The sequence below is a fragment of the Callithrix jacchus genome, chromosome 13 (genome assembly GCF_049354715.1).
Source record: "Callithrix jacchus isolate 240 chromosome 13, calJac240_pri, whole genome shotgun sequence".
NCBI lineage: Eukaryota > Metazoa > Chordata > Mammalia > Primates > Cebidae > Callithrix > Callithrix jacchus.
The window spans coordinates 22,727,791-22,750,989 of NC_133514.1; the positions used below are offsets into that span (position 1 = coordinate 22,727,791).

The 23,199-nt window shown below is 37.9% G+C and overlaps 1 protein-coding gene across 17 annotated transcripts in view; it reads left to right on the forward strand.

Moving 5' to 3' along the window:
* Positions 1 to 23,199, forward strand: part of PSD3 (pleckstrin and Sec7 domain containing 3) — a 553,221-nt gene that overhangs the window by 316,881 nt on the left and 213,141 nt on the right. For 12 of the 17 annotated variants that reach the window (XM_017963724.4, XM_078347355.1, XM_008979208.5 and 9 more), the window contains one exon: positions 3,945 to 4,034. In XM_017963724.4, coding sequence (XP_017819213.3) covers positions 3,945 to 4,034 — 90 coding nt within the window. Of the gene's footprint in view, positions 1 to 3,943; positions 4,035 to 4,675; positions 4,677 to 7,421; positions 22,619 to 23,199 lie in introns of those variants that run through there. The other 5 variants (XM_078347353.1, XM_035270118.3, XM_078347357.1 and 2 more) reach the window with 2 other exon arrangements.

Below are 23,199 nucleotides of genomic sequence, written 5' to 3' on the forward strand. Positions count from 1 at the left end.
TTGAATCGATATTTATACAAAGATATCAGAGAAATGTTCAAAAGGGCTTGGTGCAGTGGCTCACACCTGTAATCCGAGCATTTTGGGTGGCTGAGGCAGGCAGATAGGTCAGGAATTGGAGACCAGCCCACCTAATATGGCAAAACCCTGTCTCTACTAAAAATACAAAAATGAGCCCGCTGTAGAGGCAGGCATCTGTAATCCCAGCAACTTGGGAGGCTGAGGCAGGAAAATTGCTTGAACCCAAGAGCCGAAGGTTTCAGTGAGCCGAGATCACACCACTGTACTCCAGCCTGGGCCACAAGAGCAAAACTCTGTCTCAAAAAGAAAAAAAAATTTTCACAAGCATATGAAAATTTACTCAACAGTCCTTAATCAGAGAAAAGCAAATAAAAAGTACAATTGGATATCACCTGATACCCATTAGGATAGTTGCTATCAAAAAAATAGAAAATATTTTTAGCAAGGACATAGAGAAATCAGAAACATAGTACTGTTGTAGGGGTTGTAAAATGGTGCAACTGCTATGGAAAATAGCTTGGAGGGTCCACACAAAAATGAAAAATATAACTATCAAATGATACAGCAATCTCATTTCTGCATGTATATATGTAAAAAAAATTGAAAGCTGTGTTTCAAATAAGTACTTGCCCACCCATGTTCATAGCTGTACTTTTCACATTAACCAGGAAGTAGAAGCAGAACAAATGTTCATCCACTGATTTATGTATAAATAAAATGTGGTCTCTACATACAATAGAAAATCATTTAGCCTTAGAAAGGAAAAATTCTGTCACATGCTACAACATGGATGAACCTTGAGGACATTATGCTAAGTGAAATAAGCCAATCACAAAAAGAAAAATATGTGATTTCATTTATTTGAGGTAAGTAAAGTTGTTAAGTTGGTATAAACAGAAAGTAGAATGTTGGTTACAAGTGGCTGGCATGAAGTGGAAAAGAGGAGCTGTTTAATGGGCACAGAGTTTGAGATTAGGGAGATGAAAAAGTTTTGGAATTCTGTTCCGCAACAGTGTGACTGTACTAATGTGAAACAGTACTAAACTGTATGCTTAAAAGTGTTAAGATGGTAAACTCCGTGCAAAGCTTCAGTAATCAAGAGTTATGCTTGTATAAAGCTCAACAGCTGGATCATTGCAGTATAATCAAGTGTCTAAAAATAATCCCTTACATTTATGGTCTGTTGATTTCAAAAAGTTTCAAAACAGTTTGGTAGGGAAAAAATAGTCTTTCCAATAATGGTGTTAAATCAACTGAATATCCACATGTAAAAGAATGAAGTCAAATCTCTGCTTTCTATTATATACAAAAATGAACTCAAAATGGGTCAAATATCTAAATATAAGGCCTAATGCTGCAAAATTATTGGGAGTAAATCTTTGTGATGTTGGATTAGGCAATGATTTCTTAGATACAAAAAGCACAAGTAATAAAATAAAACATAGATAAACTGGATTTCACCCAATTAAAACTTTTGTGTTAACCCTAACCCTAACCCTAAAAACTTTTTGTGCTTCAAACAGCAGAGTGGACCCTCTGCCTTTTTGTGTGAAGTGACTGCCCTCTGCCAGCGAGGGCAAAGGGTCAGTGTGACTGCCTTTTGCAACCACGCTTGTGGCATCCAAGCTCTTGTCCAGCATCCAGGAAAAATGAGGTTGCATAAACAAATTGGAGGATGGCAAATTCAGGAAATTGTATCGCTGATGGAAGTGGCTCTCAGCAGGAAGGGGAGCTGAAAATGGGATGGAGTGGGAAGATAAACTCTGCTGATGTCTGGCTGTCTCTGGCCAGATTCTTCTCCAAAGTTATGCTGTCAGGCTGTTCCTCTCAAGTCAAACCACTTCTCTCTGATATCCAACTGTAGTTTCCCATGTCCAGCTGCTTCTCCTTTCTCTGCTGGCTGAGCCTGGGTTTTTTAATGAGCACAGGAATTGGGGGCCGTGTGGGCCATGGGTGGTTTTAGAAAAGGCAACATTTGAGCAGGAAATCAGAGATGTAAGTTCTCACTTTGGGCCACCATATCAGGCTTTTCAGCTTGAGGGTGGAGCCCTCACTGGGGAATCCATCCTCTTCTGCCCAGAATTTCCCTGTGTCCTACTATGTTGGCCGGGCTGGTCTCGATCTGACCTCAAGTGATCTGCCCACCTCAGCCTCCCGAAGTGCTGGGATTACAGGCGTGAGCCACCATGCCCAGGCTCTGTCGCTTTTATAAAGTCTATCTCTAGAAGTCTGTTTTCTCATTTTGAATACTGTAGGGATTGAAATGAATTCAGTAGGTGCTGTTCTACCCTACTCTTAGTCTTTTGTGAACAAATGGAATAGCCTTGAAAAGGATACATTTATGCATAGTAGTAGTGTATACAGGTATATTTAGATGTTGGTGCACTTTGTATTCACTTGGACTACATTTTGCCAGAGACGATACTTGTGACACTAGTCTGTGCTCTGTGTTTGTTCCTCTCCTGTGCTTGTGACAGATGTATCTTGCTGTCTGTATGGAACCTAAGAATCCTCCACAGCTGGCAGCTTCTTCTAGTTGATTGAAACTAGAATAAGAGATGATTCTCTGTGATAGCAATTTTGTTAGTTTTCTTAGTATGTTTGTATCTTTGCTCTTTCGGTAGTTTAAAATTTTTAATTCATTAATGCAATTTGCTTTTGTTAAACTGTATTGTCCTTAAACCAACTTAGAGGCGTGCTGGGAGATAATTTTCCATGGGTCTCATGTTTTCTTGTGTGAACAGAGGCTGTGACTACCTTTATTCTTGTCTATCTTTTCAAGATTATTTCTATATACAATGAGTAGCTTTGGAAGATGCTGTAGTGACTTCACAGCAGTGGTCAGGTTTGTATACCTTCTTGAAAGGTAGAGTTGGTATCTTTCACTAGTTCAAAGGGATAGGCATATTTTCCATGATTAAAGATTCCAGCTCCTGAAGTTGAGGGTTTCTCTCCTATAATGCAACACATTACCTGTGCAGGTGGTACGTGGCCCTATTCAAGTTGCTCTGTGACATTTGGGGCTTGGGGAACTAGAGCCCTGTGGTCACAAAATAATGTTGTTATTCTGGCTACTCCTGTTATTGTGAGTAGCAAATACCTTGTCTCTCACCCATGAGTCTTATTTCCTCTGCCATCGTTTATTAGATTGTGACAGGCTAACTTGTTAGCTTGAAAGTAGTGTAAATCTCAGATCCTTCACAGGTCTTGACAGTATGTAGGAAATGCAAACAAATGCATAAACAGCTATCTGAGTTCAGCTTGGAAATGTCTGTTTTTATCCATGTTTTTCATTAAAAGTTATATATTGTATAAATGTAGCATCAGTTTTTCAATTTTTTTTCCTCCATTCTAATAAGTTATTGGTATGAGTTTTCTATTTATATTTAATGAGAATTTTTAAAGCACAATAAACCATGTTTTAGTGCACTAAAATTGTATGTATGTTTATATACACCTGTGTTTGGTTTGTTTTTGTTTTTTGAGATACAATTTAACTCTGTTGCCCAGGCTGGAGTGCAGTCATGCGGTCTCAACTCACAGCAACCTCTGCCTCTCACGTTCAAGCAATTCTCAGCTTGACAAGAGAATCAGCTACTTCTGCCTCAGCCTTGAGTAGCTGGGACTACAGAGGTGCACCACCACGCCCAGCTAATTTTTGTATTTTTAGTAGAGACAGGGTTTTGCCATGTTGGCCAGACTAGTCTCAAACTCCTGACCTCAAATAATCCACCTATCTCGGCCTCCCAAAGTGCTGCAATTACAGACGTGAGCCGTGAGCTACTGTGGCCAGCCCTGTATTTGTTAAATACATGTCTAGTTAGGTTTGTAAAAACAAATTATGGCTCTACCTCATCACACATTTATTAATCAGTCTTAATTCTATGAATATCATTGTGATCTACTGTTTGCCTCTGTTTCAGAATATTGGAAAGAAGATGACCTGTCAGGAGTTCATTGCAAATCTGCAAGGGGTAAACGAGGGTGTTGATTTCTCCAAGGATCTGCTGAAAGTAAGCATGGAACTATTGGCTTTCAATGCATGCTTATGTTTCTGTTTACTGCTTACAGTATAATCCTAAGTAGGCTAAGGATCACTTAAGTTTTTTGCTTTGTGCTTTTGGTTTTATTGGTGATGTCTCTATTAGGCCTTGTCCTTGATGCTTCATAGTACAAAGTGCCTTAAGTTGATAATTTCTAAAAGTCTGCATTATAAATCAATAATGCTGAGATAAGTAAATGTGGAATGGTTGGTGATACAAATAGTGCCTGGCAGTTTTGGTTTTGATTTGTGTGTAAATAGACTATCAGAACTTGAGAAAGGTCACAAAGGTATATGCTCTGTGGAAACAAAAAAGGATTTACAGGCTATAATGGGAGCAGGTCCAACTGTGTTCAATCCCTAGTCACAGAGCCACTCAGGCTGTCTCTGGAAATGGAGTAAATTAAATTCTGAGTAATTGTAGAGTGCTTGCATTACTTGCACTCGGCTTTATTATTGGTAACAATCAGCATGTTTTCCCCCATTATCAGATTGTTCTCAAGGAGACAACAAAATCAACTTTGGAATTTATACATTCTACAGCATTGTAAATGAGATGGGCATTTGATTGAATACACAGTAATGATCATATGAATATTTTAGGAATTGTAGGGTAAGATATGTGCATTGAGAATGTGATTGTTACAGATCTCTGTTTGATTCTAGCCTTTTAAAAAAGTTAGTACACATACAGGTTTCTTTTGGAATTGATTTCTTTAAGTGAATTTCAAGAAAGGTGACTTTTGAATCAGCTATGGTATGGAAATGTTGAAAGAGAAGTCCTTTGTTATGTTTTATGTGACTTTTAAGCTACATAGAATAGAGTTCTGCCAGATTTGGAAAGACATGTCTACTATGGAAAATTAAAGAAGGCATTACAATGTGGTATTATCACATTCTTATTCTTACTGACTTTATTTGCAGCACGTTACAAAAAATTATGAGAAAAGCAGGAAGAAAAGTAGCTTCAATTTACTGAGTAAAGAAAGCATTTTTTTAGGTTGTTTCTTTGTAGAGCAAATGCTGCCATTGCTGAAGGTATAATTCCAAATAGGAGCGGGAGACAAAAGGTGCAGGATTGTGACATGATAAAGATATTTTATATCTTTCATTGATTCCATATGGTGTTAGCAAGACTTTTTTTCAGTCTAGTGGTATTTGCGTGGAAAATACTGGAGTCTCTCCAAAAGAGGATTTGTGAGGTTTTTATCAACTTGTGTCAGAAATGAAAGTTGACAGGAAGATTTTTGTAGTGAAGCTTTTAGAATTTAGTGGTAGGCTTATGGTAACCCGCATGACTGTTGGCGAATTACTGGGTAAATTTAGGGCATGTTTGGTGGAGCTGTATTAAACAATATGTGGTTGATATACAGTCCAGTGGCTACTGTTTACCTTGAGTAAACATGTGTTCTTTGACCTCCTCTACCAAGAATTTGCCAGATGATTTGTTGCTGTTGTGCAATGAGATTATGTTTATAAGCCTTGGGGGGGAAATATGTATTATTCTTTTTCCAATTGTGAGAAGATGATAGTGAAATGATACTGAAAATGGTGGTGGTTAGCATGGAAACTGTCAAGTGAAATGTTGATTCTCTTTTATAATGAATCCCAGGCATTCACCCACCCAAGATTGTTTTCCATTTGAGTAGAAATGGATTTTATTGAAAAATTCAGTAGGGAAAGGTTTTCTTGGCCAGGCACAGTGGCTGTAATCCCACCACTTTGGGAGGCTAAGTCAGCTGGATCACCCAAGGTCAGGAGTTCGAGACCAGCCTGGCCAACGTGGTAAAACCTCATCTCTACTAAAAATACAAATATTAGCTGAGCATGATGGCACATGCCTGTAATCCCAGCTACTTGGGAGCCTGAGGCAGGAGAATTGCCTGAACCCGGGAGGCAGAGGTTGCAATGAGCTGAGATCCTGCCATTGCACTCCAGCCTGGGCATCACAGCAAGACTCTGTCGAAAAGAAAAGAAAATGTTTTTTTAAAACCACATTTGTTTCATTTCTCTATTCTATTTGCTATTCATTTTTGCTTCCCTTTCCTCCCTTTCTTATTCTTGCCCTCCCTTTCTTCCAGTTTCTTTTTATTTCTATCTTTTCCTTTCTCTTTGGCTTTCTGTTTTTCTTTTGGTGTCTTTATTTTTCTCATTATCTTTCTTTTAGGTTAGGTACCTCTGGATTTTCTGCCGAGATAAATTGTTGGGTGGATTATATACTCGAATTTTGGGGGGAAATTTTGTTATATATGCACTACATAGATTCATACATATACACATACATATATACATAGGAACTTTTAAAAGTTTGGTATCATCTTACAGGTTTTTTAATATCCTGGTCATTCTCTCTTTCTTTGCCACCTTTCCAATCTTCACATTACAGGCATGAATGACATTCAGTTTATTTTTTGTGTGATAAAAGGAAAAATTATGACCTTTATTAGGTTTCCTTCAATCACATATAGAAACTGCTAGATTCAATATTTAAAAATACTTAAAGTTACATAGATTAAGCTGAGACTTTTATTGTTACATATTTTCCTTGATACTTTTAGATTAATTTGAATCAAAAATAATATTTGGATTTATGTCTCTTCAAGTTTCTTTGGGCCATAAGTAACATTTGGACTTTTATGTCTGTTGGTCGGTACTGTTTTGTAGTTGGAAACTTTCTTGAAGGTCTGCTGTGTGTTTACCTGGTATTGTGGGACTAGGAGAAGATGCTGAAACCAAATGTGCACCTGTCCTCAGCGATCACAGACTACTGAGAAACATTGGAGGCATCTTTCTCCTTAAAATGCACAGTTACTCCATGTTGAAATCAAAGTATAAGCCAAATTCTGAATTTTTTTTGTTTTCTGAACAGAAATGGTTAAGAAAAACAGACTTTAACATATTTAAATGTATGAAAAATGAGAAGCTTATGTACACTTCTTTAATTCAGAGAATTTAATTAGTATTTTGCTTCTTAATTTGCCTTATACTGTATTGATGGGATAGATAATGTTGGGTCCTCTTTTTCGTTTACAATTCCATTGCAGTTTTTGTTGTTTACTCAAATAACAATATTTGACATTTTTCCCCTACAAGGTGCTAGAGTATAAGATATGGATATCTGTAATACAAGTGAAAAAAGTTGGATATCAGAAGACAACCAGTGACAGGATATTACTTGGGTTCTTCAAAGCAGAAGGCCTGGAGGAGGTGATGTTTGTGATGGTGTATTAGTACATTCTCCCACGGCTATGAAGAAATACCTGATACTGAATAATTTATAAAGAACAGAGGTTTAGTTGGCTCATGGATCTGCAGGCTATACAGAAAGCATGATGTTAGCATCTGCTTGCCTTCTGAGGAGGCCTCAGGAAACTTAAAATCATGGTGAAAGGGGAGGCAGGCACTTCATACAGGGCTGGAGCAGGAGGAATAGAGGGAGGAGGGAGATACTACACACTTTTAAATAACTATATCTCAGGAGAGCTCACTTGTTATTGTGAGAACAGCACGAAGGGGATGGTGCTAACCCATTCATGAGAACTCTGCCCTCATGATCCAGTCACCTCCCACCAGACCCTATCTCCAGTACTGGAGATTATTATTCAACATGAGATTTGGTGGGAACACAGATCCAAACTATGTCAGATGGCCTTTCGAAGTATAGGTAAAAGACTTATTTGTTATCTTGCTTATAATTCCATTTCATTTCCCACACCTTTCACCCAAAGACATTCTCATATGTACCCCTTTCAACTACATCACCAAATCAAGACAGTAATTCATTTAACAAAATAGGCCAGATCATCTGATGTGATTCACATAGTACAGATAAACACAAAAAAGTTTGTTATTATCTTACAAGCTTTTTAGTAACCCTGTGAACATGTTTCTAAGGACTCTGACTATCCTAGCCGTTGGATGTGGTTTGCATTCAAGCATCTTGGGGACACTATGGAAGAGAAAGGGGAGGTTCTGCTTTGGGTCCTGATGGATTTAGTAAAACATTCCTAAGGCTCTAATAAGTATTACAGCTACTAAGGACATGAATAAAGAGGAATAAGAATGTAGAATGTGGGCTAGCTCTGTATTGTAGGATGTGTTTTGAGAGACAGTATGGTATAAGGATTGAGATTATGATTTGAGAGCTGTACTGACTGGGTTCTAATACCAGGTTCTATCTCTTAGTAGCCAGGGGACTATGGCAAGTTCATTTGAATATCATATTTCAATGTCCTCATCTATAAAATGGGAGATTTTCTTAGTACCCACTTCATTTGGTTGTTTTAATAATTGAATGAGTGTGTATGTGTGTATACTCATATGTATATAGAGTCCTCACATGTATTAACTATTGTCTGTTAGTTATTAAAACTTCACTTTTGATATTATTTTATTCTCCACTTGGCCTAAAGTGGGCTGGAATGGGACCCTATCCCTTCCAGCAGATGTTTGGGTTTAAGATTTTTTTTAGATGCAAGTGAGATTAGTGGCAGTAGTCAAAACCTCTACCCACCATCCCTTTTTTGCTTGCTGCTTTCTAGGGACATATATCCTCTGCTCTTTGAAAGGAACCATCTGTGACATAGACCTGAAAATGAACTTTGCTTAACCCTTACATTTTATCTTGTTAAAAGCTTCTTTCCCTCTTCCCACTTTTATACTTTACATTTGATTTGTGTTTTTACTGACTCCTCTCTTTGAAGCTGCAAGAAGGGAAGTTCTAGGGTGCATTGGCTCTTGGACTGGTCCTGGAATCTTGTAGAACCTTTGAGGAAACAAACTAGTTCTTATTCTCCTAACTCTCAATAATCCCTGGAATATTAATGGAAACATGAATTATTTGAAGTGATTAAAAAATCCCTGGGGGAAACAAGGGTTGCTAGAGATCTGCCTTACAAAAGGAGAGGCCTTGGTCTGAAATATCAGGTCCAGGAATTTCAGGGATTCTGCTTTGTCTCGGGCAATTTTTGTGGACTCTTGACTGTGTCAGCTCGGGAACTTCTTTCACCCAGTCTCATCAGCACCTGATATCAACTAGTGAAGTGTTAGCTTTCGATTATGTGCATATTTCTGAAATTCTTCACTCTTTAAAGTAACCTTTGAAAATATATAACAGCCCAGATACGGAATTAGCCTAAATGTTCATCAGCAGATGAAAGGATACAATGTGGTAGATATGTACAGTGGAATACTACTTGGCCTTAAAAAGGAAGAATTCTGTCATTTGTGACATTAATAAATCTGGAGGATGTTAAACTAAGTGAAGTAAGCCAGGCACAGAAAGACAAACACTGCATGATCTCACTTACATGTGGTATCTTAAAAAGTCAATTCAAGAGAGTACAGTGATGGTTACCAGCGGCTGGGGATGGTGGGACTGGATCAAAGGGTACAATTTCCTTTAAACAATTTAAATAAATTCTGAATCTCTGTTGTGTAGCATGGTGACTATAGTTAATAATATCATGTTGCTTATTTTTAAATTACTAGAATAGATTTTAAGTGTTCTCATCACAAAACAGTATGTGAGGTGAGAAATATGTTAACTAGCTTTGATCATCATACCATATATATGTATAATCAAAACATTACATTGTATACCATAAATATATACAGTTTTCATTTGTCAATTAAAACATTTAAAAATAAGGAATTTCTTGAATGTTCCTCTAGCTTGTGTCAAAATGCAGTGTCTTGCTCCTCTGCCATTTTGTTCCCTGATTTTTATTTCTTCTGAGTTTCATAGAAAACCTGTGTTCTTGATTTTGACAGAGAAGCTGCATTCATATCTTCTATTCAATCTGCTTTGCATTTCTAACTCTGACGGTTGTTAATTCTGTTTCTCATTATATACAGAAAAGACACAGAGCCTTTCAGTGATGGTTGCCAGGTATTTATATATTTAGAGATGAAATGTCCCTTTGACAATGTATTTACATGAAAGAAGGGAAGAAACAGAAATGAAAGACAAAGAGATCCTGGAAAATGGCCTAGGAACATGTAGGGTGGAAGGTCAGTTGTTGACTGTTCAATCATTTCATTCTGAAGAGACATCTAGACCATAGATTTTGACATGACATGAACCTAATTGTTCTCTATCCCACTTTCCTATTGCCATCTACCACTTCATACTCAGATACCTCTCCCCTTAGTATTTTTATTCCAGTCATAGTTAGATCTTTACTTTTGTTGAGTAGCAGTTAAACTCAATAAATACGAAGGGAGAGTAGAAAGAAATTAGTGGAAACAGTCTCTCCTTTAAGAGTTTTTATATCAACTTGTTGATGGAGAGAACAGAAACAACAAATGGAAAGTTCCAAATATTTGTGAAGTAACGAAATATTTGTGATAAAACTGAGGAATATTTGCAGAATGTTTAAAAACATATCTTGAATGTATTTAAATATGGAAGTAGCTATAAGAATAATTCTAGTCATAAGGCAGTGTTACTGGAAATCATTAAAAATGTTGGGAAATTAATCTTACAGAGACCAATCAATGTGACAGATTATTGCTTACTGTTAGATGTTTGACATTAGAATATTCTTTAAATTTTTAATATTTTTATAGAAATTTCTTTACTTGGAATTTAGGAACTTTGAAATTACCATGTTGTCCTTTAAGGGAAGACCAAAAGTTTTAATGCTGAAGAGTCTATCTGTGTGTGGGTGTGTGTGTGGGTGTGGATGTGTGTAATGGGGTAGTTAAATTGAAAAGACGTAAATCAGTGTGCTTGGCCTAGCAGGATTTGTAATCTTCATTTCATGAATGGAATGATAAATAACAGTAAATTGAATTGGTATGAAGTCTATTGGTTAGACTCCCAATAAAAGTTCTCATTCAAATATGTTTGTTTTCACTTCCTTTCTCAAAGGACAGAATTTAGGCAAGGACAGAAGTTTCCAAGAATATGTAGAATACCTTCATCCAGCCCTTAACCTATCTTGTCAGCTGAAAGGATTATGTATTTTGTTTTAAACATAATTTTCTCATTTGGTTTTCTTATGGAAAAATAATTTGTGAAAATGATGGAAAAATTAGCCAAGAAGGTAGCATTTAAACAGACTCAAAAGGTCAGTAAAGATAAAACACATTTTAAATTAAGATTAATGCATCTTTTTGGACAAGGAAGAAACATAATTAGGAAGTATAAAATTATGCTCTCAGCTTTGTAACCATTAGGCTTTTTAATCAGTTACAGCTGTATATAAGGATGAACAGCAACACATGAATCAGCCATTGAAAATCTAGATATAAGCAATTTTTTGTGAGTTCAAACACCAAAAAGGATCTGTTTATGCAGAGTGACAGCAAGAGCTGTAATAATTCTTCTTTTTTAAGCACATAAACAAAGAGCAAAACTGAGCCAGTCCACTTTCCATCTACCCCTTTCAGCCAGGGAGAAAATTGGAAATTTAACACTGACAGTTGCCATACTTTTTAATATTTTCTACCAGAAGGCTCAACCTAAGCAACATGAAGTCTTTTTTCTCTATTTCGTACTCCTATCCTCATTGTTGCTGCCTCCTCATCTTTACTTCCTGCTTATCACTGAGTACAAGTATAATTGGAAACATCAGAATAAGACTAGGTTTTATTAATGTCAGCATTCTGGTTTGTGCTATCATACTATAGTTTTATAGTTGTTACCATTGGAGGAGACTGGGAAATGGCGCCAGGACTCTATTCTTTTCTTACAACAGTCCATGAATTTGTAATTATCTCAGTAAAACTTTCAATGACAAAAATAATGAACAGGTTGACTCTAAAAAAAAAAATGGGGTGGGAGGGGGAGGTGGGGAGGGATAGCCTGGGGAGAAAAGCCAAATGTGCGTGAAGGGGAGAAGAAAAGAAAGCACACTGCCATGTGTGTACCTACGCAACTGCCTTGCATGCTCTGCTCATGTACCCCAAAACCTATAATCCAATAAAAAAATAATAAAATGAAAAAAATAAAAAATAAAAAGAATGGGGTAGTTTGTCTATTCAGCCAGAGGTTTAAGGCATCATATAAAAATTGGCTTAATGAAATTTTACTATTCTTGGTCATTTTTAAAAAATATTGAGTATAATATAATGACCAACATTTCAGATATAACTATATAGCAGTATTAAAAACACTGATGTTTTAAGAAAAAAACAATGGGAATTATTTTGAAGAATTAAAAGGTGGCAAGTAGCATGATCCTTTGTTGACTCTGGATGTTTAGAGAATTGTTTAGGAAAGTGGAAGTGGAAAGATAGTAAAATTGCAGTTGTTCATGTGAGAAGGGTGGTTGCTCGGATGCTGGTGGTGACAGTATTGCAGGAAATATATTAGGCATTGAATTATTTTTAGCTTACTGTTAGAGATTCTGTTGCTAGACTGGTTTCCAGATTGCCTCTTTGTCCATTACCTGAATGAAGTAGGAGAGAAACAAAAAGTAGAACCTGAATTTTCTCTTCCTAGTTAATGTTTTGTCTTTTATTTGTTTTGAGACAGAGTCTGGCTCTGTTGCCCAGGCTGGAGTGCAATGGCACCATCTCAGCTCACTGCATCCTCCACCTCCCAGGTTCAAGCGATTCTCCTGCCTCGGCCTCCCAAGTAGCTAGGATTACAGGAGTGTGCCACCACGCCCAGCTAATTTTTTTATATTTTTAGTAGAGACAACGTTTTACCATGTTTGCCAGGCTGGTCTCGAACTCCTGACCTCAAATGATCCATCAGCCTCAGCTTCCCAAAGTGCTGGGATTACAGGCATGAACCACTGTGCCCAGACCCCAGTTAATGTTTGTTTGACCTGCTAGGTTGAATGTCATGGAAGGCTGTGTGGCAGAGTGAAATGAGTAGTCACAGATCTGGAAAGTAATCCCAATACCTTACCTTGACCAGGCAACTTAATCCTTTTCAGTTTTCTCAGGTATGGCATGGGATAAAAATACCTTCTTCCAAGAGCAGTTAGGAGAATTAAATACAATAAGGTGTGTTAAGTGGCTGGCATTGTGCCCGTAGGGAATGCACTAGTTCTGATTGGGTTATGGAAGCCACTGGGCTCTAAGCCTGCTAGTGGCTAGCGATGGCACCTCTGGGTGATCACTTCACTTTGTGCCTCAGTTTCCTCGTTTGTAAAATAAGATATCTGACCTGTGCCCATAGTTTTCAGGTTTTCGGTTTAGGCTCCTGGAGCCTGTGTCCAGTGTTCACACTTCCCTGTCACCGCTCCCCTTCTGGTCCAGAAGCTTTTCTGTTTTTCTGTCGTGTTCTAACTTCCTCAGTTGATGTCTTCTGAGCAAAATATTATGTGGCAAAAAAGTTGAAAAAACTTCACACGGTGATCTTGTAAAGATCATTTCAGTCTAAGTGCTGTGCATTTTCTTTCTCTTACTTTCCTTCCTCCTCCCCTCCGAGACAGAGTTTTGCGCTTCTTGCCCAGACTGGAGTGCAATGGCAAGATCTCGGCTCACCACAACCTCCGCCTCCCAGGTTGAAATAATTTTCCTGCCTCAGTCTCCTGAGTAGCTGGGATTACAGGCATGTGCCACTATGCCTGGCTAATTTTGTATTTTTAATAGAGACGCGGTTTCTCTATGTTGGTCAGGTTGGTCTTAAAGTCCCGACCTCAGGTGATATGCCCACCTTGGCCTTCCAAAATGCTGGGATTATAGGCGTGGACAACTTTGCCCAGCCTGGGCATTTTCTTAACATCATTTTTTCCTTTGTAAATCCAAATCACATTTCTTAATGTTTAACTCTCACATTGTATTTGCTAGTTTAGACAAAGAAGCATATACTTAATAATGAAGCCAGAGAATATTCAGATTTAACTCCAAGAAAATTGCTTTTGTCATTGCAGCATTTTCTAAAGATTATTCCCAAAGGATTATATGAGAGGAAGAAGCAGACCTCAGTCAGGAAAAAGGTCTGAACTTTTTATAAATGAAAAGCCTAAAGTGAATCCTCAGAAATACTTGATCTGAGTTATATTTGGAGTATGTAGTTGAAAATAGGAACTTATGGGTGGTATTTAAGTGTAGCTAAAAAAAGAGCATCAACTGTTGCCTAGAGTAGGTGAGTTCTTTCCAAGAGAAGGTCATGGAAACCTGGTAGCAACGGTATCTATGGAGGAAAAGGCCTTGGGTGCCTATCCTGGTGTAAGTCAGAGAGCCTTTTAAGAGAAAAGCTAGGTTTGCAAGCTTTTAAAGAGAAAAGCTGTAAAGGTTCTGGCTTAAAACAGAATATTGCTGCTTTTTTCAGTAAAGTAAATCAAGCCGAGTTATGTGATGAAATGTTCGTGGCGTGTTTCCACTTCTGCTCTCCCTGTGGAGGTCTGGCAGCTTGCTTTTGCTTTCAATCACGTGCTCATGATGGGCAGAATAATGATGCTTTTGGTGTGGTTCAGACCATGAATGAAAAATGGTGATGATAATGAGGGTAATACTTTGAAATAACTGAAGATCCACAGGTCATGTTCATGGTTTAAAAAACAAAATTACCAAAAAGAAGTCTGTTAGAATGTTCTAACAGAACAGATGCTGCTTAAGAGTACAAACAGATTTTTAACCCCAAAAAAGAAAAAAGGAAAAAAGTTTGAGTGATATTAGTTGTGATCATTAAGGGTACTATAATCGAGTACTAATAAATCCCAGATAGATTTTAGTTTCAATTTAATCATGAAGCAGTGCTACGGAACTTCCTATTCAGATGGATCCATAGACATTTGAATGTTTATATGTTTTAAGCATTTTTATTTTTATTTTATTTATTTTGAGACAGGGTCTTATTCTGTGGCCCAGACTGGAGTACAGTGGCATGATCTCAGCTCACTGCAACCTCCACCTCCCAGGTTCAAGTGATTCTCCTGCTTCACCCTCCTGAGTAGCTGAGATTACAGGTGCCTGCCACCATGCCCGGCTAATTTTTGTATTTTTAGTAGGAACACGGTTTCACTATGTTGGCCAAGCTGATCTTGAACACTTAGACTCAAGTCATCTGCCTACCTTGGCCTCCCAAAGTGCTGGGATCACAGGCCTGAGCCATCTTTCCCGGCCCTGTTTGGAGCATCTTTAAAGTGTCGTAACAGTCCAAAATTGCTGTGCCTCTCACTAACATGAACATGTATTATTGATATGAATGTAATTGGTCGCATTGTAAATAAAAACCACCCTCTTTTTGCTTATAATATATCAGAAAGAGGTTGAGGAGCTCCTTGGGATTGATACACTCCTTTCAGCAGACCAGCAATGCAAGGATAATTGGAACTATCATGACACATATTCTATCCTGAACATGATGTTTACATAGCCAATAAGGATACAGAGAAACAGATTTTATTTTAAAAGTATTTATACTTCTACAGTCAAAACATCCCACAAAGGAAAACAATTTGCTTTTATAATAATGCTTCACTTAGCTAATGGTCAATTGTTTTTTGAAAAAGATTCAAAAAGTTGAAAACAAGCAAAAAAAATCAAAATAACTGGACAGCCAGAATAATTACAGAGTGCATGTATTAATAACCTCACAAATTTTACACAGACCTTTATTTAGATCCTGTTTTTGACAATATCCATAATTAGTATTTACTTCGAAATTTTTGGCCTGATCTTCTTCCCTTGCATTTCATAAGCAAATGGGCCTGTAGACATCATATACTGGTATTCACCTGTGTCTAGAGTCCCCCTGCTGACCACCACTCAGCCAGCTCTTCATGGACAAGTTAATAGCCACATCCAACGAATTTTAATAAAACAAATTTAAAAGAACACAACACTTAGGTTATTACATAAATTTTTTAAGTTGAAATTATTTATTTATTTATTTTTGTGATGGAGTCTCGCTGTGTCACCCAGGATGGAGTGCAATAACATGATCTTGGCTCACTGCAACCTTCTCCTCCCAGATTTGGGTGATTCTCCTGTCTCAGTTTCCCGAGTAGCTGGGATTATAGGCACCCACCACCACGCCTGGCTAATTTTTGTATTTTTAGTAGAGACGGGGTTTCACCATATTAGTAAGTCTGGGCTCGAACTCCTAACCTCAGGAGATCTACCCACTTTAGCATCCCAAAGTGTTGGGATTACAGGTGTCAGCCACCACACTCAGCTAAAGTTGAAATTATTTTAAAGACACAATTGTTTTCTCAGTGTGTCCATGACTTACAAGAATAGAGTTCAAGGAAGTGATGTTCGTCAGATAGAGAGGCAGTAGCAAGAAGTGATTTGATAATAAGGTAAAGAGAAAACGTTGAAACCTTAAAGGGCACTAGGTCTCCAAATGGAACAGCTGGAGCTGTTTTGAAGAGAGACAAGCAAATCTGTGTAGTCAGTGGCCTCTCAGAATGGCTGCATTACAGCACAGCAAAGTAATGGATGTACTTAATGAGTCATCAGAAATGTCACATTTTGTTTACTTAGTTTGATTAAGGAGACAGGGAGTGTGAAATAGATTGGAAAGATTGCCAATAAAACTATTTTATAAAGATTTTTTGGCATTTAAAGGAATTAGCTTCAATCAGAAAATTCACTAATATAGGATAATTCATTTCTCTATCCAAAACCATTCTTGAACTCTGTTCCCTGTCAATGTTGGATTATTGTTATTTTAAGCATTTTATTTGCTTGTTTTAATGTTTTAACATTTACTCTTCCCTTAAACTTTCCATAGATAGTAGCATAGTTTTTGTGCTAAATTGTTGTTTTCTAAGAAACACCAGAGGCCACATTATCCAGATCTTGTAAGGAAGTATTTGCTGAATGATGAAGGTACATGAAAATTCATCTTAACAAGATACCATCTAGTCAAAGGGAGTGCGCACATTGCTACAGTTCTGCCCATCATCTCCCCAGACCATCTGTTGAGAAGAATCCTGATACCTTCACACTTTTTCCCAGAAAAAATGAACTACCCTGTTCATTTGAAAATGATTGCCATTTGTAAAAGACTACAAAGGGAAGTCAATTCATGCTCCTGGGGCAAGTCATTTTACCATGAGGTTACCTAATCCTTTTTATTATTATTATACTTTAAGTTCTGGGATACATGTACAGAATGTACAGTTTTGTTACACAGGTATACACGTGCCATGGTGGTTTGCTGCACCCATCAACCCATCATCTACATTAGGTATGTCTCCAAATGCTATCCCTCCCCGCACCTCCCACACCCTGACAGGCCCCGGTGTGTGATGTACATTGTTATTCTTTTTACCTCATTTCCATGCTCTTTCTTTCACTCCCAGAAACATAAATGGAAGACAAATATGTATCTTGAAAGGTTATTTGTGTTTCAGGTTGTTTGTCATATGGTATAGACTTAGACAAAAATATATATGTATATATTTTTTACCCATCATCTCCCCAAACTGTCTGTTGTGTATATTTGAAAAATTAGAGATTTTAAGAACATATTGATTAGATGGTATTATTGCTTATCACTTGCATTTGATCTTCTTCCTTCCAGTATTCTTAAGGATAAGAGATCTCCTTGTTGGTCACAGTGTGCCTCATACCTTGTGTAATTCTTAGGACAGATCAGATATTCAACAAATACTAGTTAAAGAAATCATTTCAGCTTTCTATAAAGCACAGTGGCAGTGATTCTATGTGAACGACTTGATATTGTATGTAGAATTATTAATTTGTGTAAATATATACATAAATTTATATTTTGTGGGGAGCTATTCCTATAATCAGGTATTCAAATGGATGTTTGTTTCCAGAATATTAAGAGCCATAAGCTAGGATTTCCCAAGTGTGCAGATTTTTGTGCTAGTGGTTTAATTATAATAAAATCCTTAGGAGAAAGGAGGGGTTTTTTTCTTGCCAAAGCACACTTTTATTCATTAAAAGTGAATAAATTTTATTCTGCCATATGTCAGGTTCTATAGCTGGGTTAGAGGTACAGTTCTTATTATATAGGTCATGCCATCATCTATCTCAGAGTTTAGTAGGTAACAGGTATTGGACAACTACACAAATTATGAACTGCTTTACTCAAAATTACATATTAAATGTTTAGCTACAGTAGTCATACTTAATAGATTTGCTGTGTTTAGCAAAAGTCAGAAGCTGTATCAAAATAAAACTTTAATAGGATTCCTGAGTTTTGGCTTTGGTAAAAGCTATGCTAAATATATTGTGGGGAGCAAAGATGAATAAGACATGAATTTTGGCCAGGTACAGTCACTCACATCTGTAATCCCAGCACTTTGGGAGGCCAAGGCAGGTGGATCACCTGAGCCCATGGGTCCAAGACCAGCCTGGCCAACATGGTAAAACTCTGTCTCTATTAAAAGTGCAAAAATTAGCTGGGCGTGATGGTACATACCTGTAATCCCAGCTACTTGGGAGGCTGAGGCAGGAGAATTGCTTGTACCTAGGAGGTGGAGGTTGCATGAGCCAACATGATACCACTGCACTCTAGCCTGAGTAACAGAAAGAGACTCCACTTCCAAAAAAAAAAGACATGAATCTTGCCCTGAAAGAATTTTTAATCTAGTTCAGTAGTTTTCAACTCTGGCTACACATTAAAGTCATTTGGGGCCAGAGGAAGAAAAGTAGGAGGCTGAAATATTCTCACTCAGATGGAAAACTGTTAAGATTATATAAACACTTTGGAGAAAGGTCTGGCATGTTCCTATAAAGGTAAACATACCTACTCTACTATCCAGTGATTCAAGAGAAACAAAAGCATATGCTACAAGAATAATCATGGCAGCTTTTCCTAATGGCACCAAACTGGAAGCAGCCCAGATGTCCACAAACAGGTGAATGGATTAACAAGCTGTGAAATATCCATTCAGTAGAATATGATTCAATGACAAAAAGGAGTGGATTACTGATACAACATCATGAATGAAAGATGCTTTAAACAAAAGTATGCACTATTTGATTTTGTTATTTAAAGTTTTAAAATAGACAAAAATAATGTGAGAAAGGGTCAGAAAACAGTGGTTTCTTCAGGGATGTGAGAACGGGAATCCCCTGGGTACAGGCATGCAGGAACTCTCTGGGTGATGCTAATGTTAATAAATTTTGGGGACCATATCATGTGGGGAGACAAAAGCAAAAACTTGCTATATTCTCTCTGCTTTTTCTTCCCTCTCATCAATTTTAAAACTCCGGGAATGACCCCATATGTATTTTTACAAAGACCCTCAGGTGATTCTAATGCCCACTGAGATTTGAACTATTAAATAGTATATACTATGGAGGAGAGTGTGTTAGTTGTATACTGCTACTGTAACAAATCACCACAAACTTTATGGCTTGAAATGACACAGATTTATCATCTCATCATTCTGTGGGTTAATGGTTTGGGTTTGCTTGGCCAGTTCTTCTACTTTGGGGTTTTCCATCCCCAAATCAAGATTTAGGCAGGACTGTGTTTCTTTCTGGAGGCTCTGAAGGTGAATCTGCTTTAAGTTCATTAAGCTTATTGGCAGAATTAAGTTCCATGTGGTCACAAGACTGTGGTCCCCATTTTCTTGTTGGTTGTTGGCCAGGGTCCTTCTCGGCTTCTAGTGGTCACCTTTAGTCCTTTGCTCGTGGTCTGCTATCTCCATTTTGAAAGCTAACAGGGATGGTCCAAGTTCTTCTCACTCTCCAGTACTGTCTGACCTCCTCCTCCTCCTCCTCTTTTTGCCTCTTCTCTATCTGGTTTCCTCTTCTGGTGCATCTTCTGAGTGGCTGTTCTACTTTCCTCTTTGAAGGTCTTGTATGATTACACTGGGTCCACCCAGATAATCCAGAATAATCTCCCTATATTAAGGTTAGTTGATTAGTAACCTTAGATCCATCTGCCAAGTCCCTTCTTAGCAGTGGCTAGACGAACATTTGATTAAATAATCAGGGGATGAGAATCTTAGGGGGCCAGCATCTTTAAAATCCTGCATAAATGTGGAATTACATATAAAACACTGTAGGATTTCAGAATTAAGAGAAATTATTTTCAACTGGGTAGTATCTGGGAAAGCCCCTTTGAGATGGTAGTTGTTGTCTTTTGAAGGATAATTCTGATGGGTGCTTTGGAGCAGGAGTAGAAGGGACTCCAGTTGGGGGTAACAGCTTAAATGCCAGTGTCTCTATCTCTTGACCTCGTAATCCACCGGGAAGGGTGACAATGTGTGGTAAAGGTAGAGCAGCTGTATCCCATGAATGCACTCCATGTGTGTTAGTTACTATTTACAGAGCTATTCAGGCTACCAATGTCAGATTTTTCTAGATCAAAGTAAAAATAAGAGGAATGTCAAGTTTATGAACACTTAGCATGCAGAATCATTATTTTAAAAGGACTAAGGCAGTTGTGTGCTATTGTTTTTGTACTGCCTTCTCTTTGGCTGTTAGAACTAAGTAGAGTTACACTAGAAAACATAAAACCTGATTTTCATATTTCTAAACTCTTAAAAACTCCAAATCTGCTGATACAAACCAGAGAATATGCCCTTCAGGAAAAGTCTACCACTCTCCTTTTGTATTGCCCCACAGGGCTTACCTCTCTGACCATTTTTAGAGAGCTTTGTACCCTGCTTTAGGTGGATAATAACATCAGTGCAGTCACAGCTTGTGGAGAGATGCTGAGGTCATACTGGCATGTCCTTGGTGTCTCTAAAAATTGCTGCCGTATTATAATTGATTTTTTATAACAATTCCACATAAAGGAAAAATCTTTATTAACATTACTCTCTGCCACTTACCTTCCTTTTCACCTAATTTATTTGTAAGCTATAAAAAGAATTGTTTATGCCTTTTTATTTTAAAAGCATGCATCTTTATACAAAGGATTCATAGAATAATTTCTGCCAACCTTTGAAAATCACAAAGGATGTAACTGCCCACAGTTGCTTTTATTCAGCCTTCTAAAGTGTGTGTATATATAAGGGCTAAAATAACAAAACTAGTGCAGCTAGCTGGTCCTTTTTTCACATGCTACATATGAGAAATAGATTAAAAAGGGAAGTTATGGTGGCAGAAAGCCAAGGGGTCTTTTACTAGAGATCAACAATTTCACTTGCCTTTGGTGGATCATATTTTGCCCTTAAAGCTTCTGGTACATACTAAGCCTTCCATAGTCTTTCCAAACCTTTCTTCCTCTCTCTTGCCAGTGTTTGTTTTCCTTCCCTGTCTTCCCACCTTCCACCCAAACCTGAAGTGCTGGTCATGATGTTTAGAGGCCTGCAAAAAGAAACCCGTCTTTCTCTGTGTCTTTTTTTTACTCACTTTGAGAAGAAAAATAGGTTTTTCTTGGAGTTGCTCTCTGCATTCTGAGCAGACATTGTACACATGTAATTCATACAGTAGTTAATTGGCACTATTTAGGAGCTGGAAAGGAAGCACTACCTTCCTTACCATGTGGCAGTCTCATTCTTGTCCCTATTCACCGATAATGTCTGCTGGTATTCTGATTAAATCTTTGTGCTTTCAGATTCAGAGACACTGGGAACTGTCTCTGATTTCACCTTTCCCATTCGTTTTCCCTCTTTAATATGCTAAGGTATACTTTCAGATAATTAAAAAGATTGCTGTTGCTTTCACCTATAGTTTTCTATTCCAGTTTCTATGGTACTTCTGACTTTGAAGATACATTTCTTTGCCCATCTACTATGTCAGTTACATCTGTTTCTGCTTTTTTTTCTCTAGGGAAAATTGATTTTTTAAAAAATGAAACCAAATAATTTCTTCCAATTCTCGTGTTCTTATATTTTCCTTGTTGATAATACCTAATTAAAAGCTTATTATAAGGATCCTTCCAGTGTCGTTAACTTTCAGTTAACTGTGTCTGTACTCCTGCAAAAACCTATACACTTCTTTATGAAAAGTCCAAGCCCCAAATTGGGGTATGTTTTTAAATTATTATTAAGAACTGAAGATTTTGAGGCATTTTTTGCATTTGAGAAGTCCTTTTCAACCTTAAAATCTATAGGTTTCTAGGTTTCACATTATCTCATATGTACAAAGGTGACACCGCTGATTAAAAACTGAGGCTATCAGTGGGGCATGGTGTCTGACTCCTGTAATCACAGCACTTTGGGAGGCCACAGTGGGCAGATCACAAGGTCAAGAGATAGAGACTATTCTGGCCAACATGGTTAAACCCCGTCTCTACTAAAAACAAAACATTAGTTGGGCTTGGTGGCATGTGCCAGTAGTCCCAGCTACTCAGGAGCTGAGGCAGGAGAATCGCTTGAACCTGGAAGGAGGAGGTTGCAGTGAGCAGAGATTGCACCACTGCACTCCAGCCTAGTGACAGAGCAAGACTCCATCTAAAAAAAAAATTACTGAGGCCATTCACACACAGATACAGAGAGAGTGAGCAGACACATGTATGCGAGCATAAAGAGAGGTTTCTCTGCCTAAGGACATTTCTTCCAGTCCCTCACTGAATATGTGAATATGCCCTTCTACTCATTTGCTACATAAAAGCACAACCCTGGTGATTGCCCTCTTAGGATGCAAATTAATAATTAAGACCATCCAGTTCATAGGGGTGAGGGGGGAAACTCGAAGTGGAAAATATAAACAGTAACAATTGAATCTAACTGTATTACAAATTAAGTATTTTGTAATTTACACTAAAAAGGATAGAAAAGGAAAGAACTAACATAAATAATTTTGAAAAACAGTATTTTAACTGGATGCCATGTGGCAGAAGACAAAAAACACAGTAAGAAAACACCATACTCCAGTTAGTAAATTTGTTTTTTGTAGGGGTCACTTCGCAAGCTGGGGACCCCTGGCCAGCAACGCCCCATCTGAGCCTCCCTTGGCCATGCTGACATGCCCCAGCTCACCTGTGTTACAGCTTGTACCCTTGTTTCGTGGTTCCTGAACTCTTAGACTGAGCTGAAGAAGAATGAGGATACAGGGGCCATGGAAGAGTGAGGAGGGTGAGGAAGAATTTTATTGAGTACAAAAAATGGCTTTCAGCAAGAGAGAGAGGGGATTCCCTTTTGTGGCTGGGTCTGGGGCCCTTTATGGACTCAGAGTGGGGAATGCATGCTGATTGGTTTGTAAGAAAAGTGCATACTGATTGGTTTGTAAGTATGCAAAAAAGGTTAAAGCAAACACACCATTCAAAGGTGGGAAGGACAATGTAGAAAAACCAATTAGGAAAGGGTATATGTAAAATAGGTGAAGGGTGGGGACCAATCAGAGGAAAG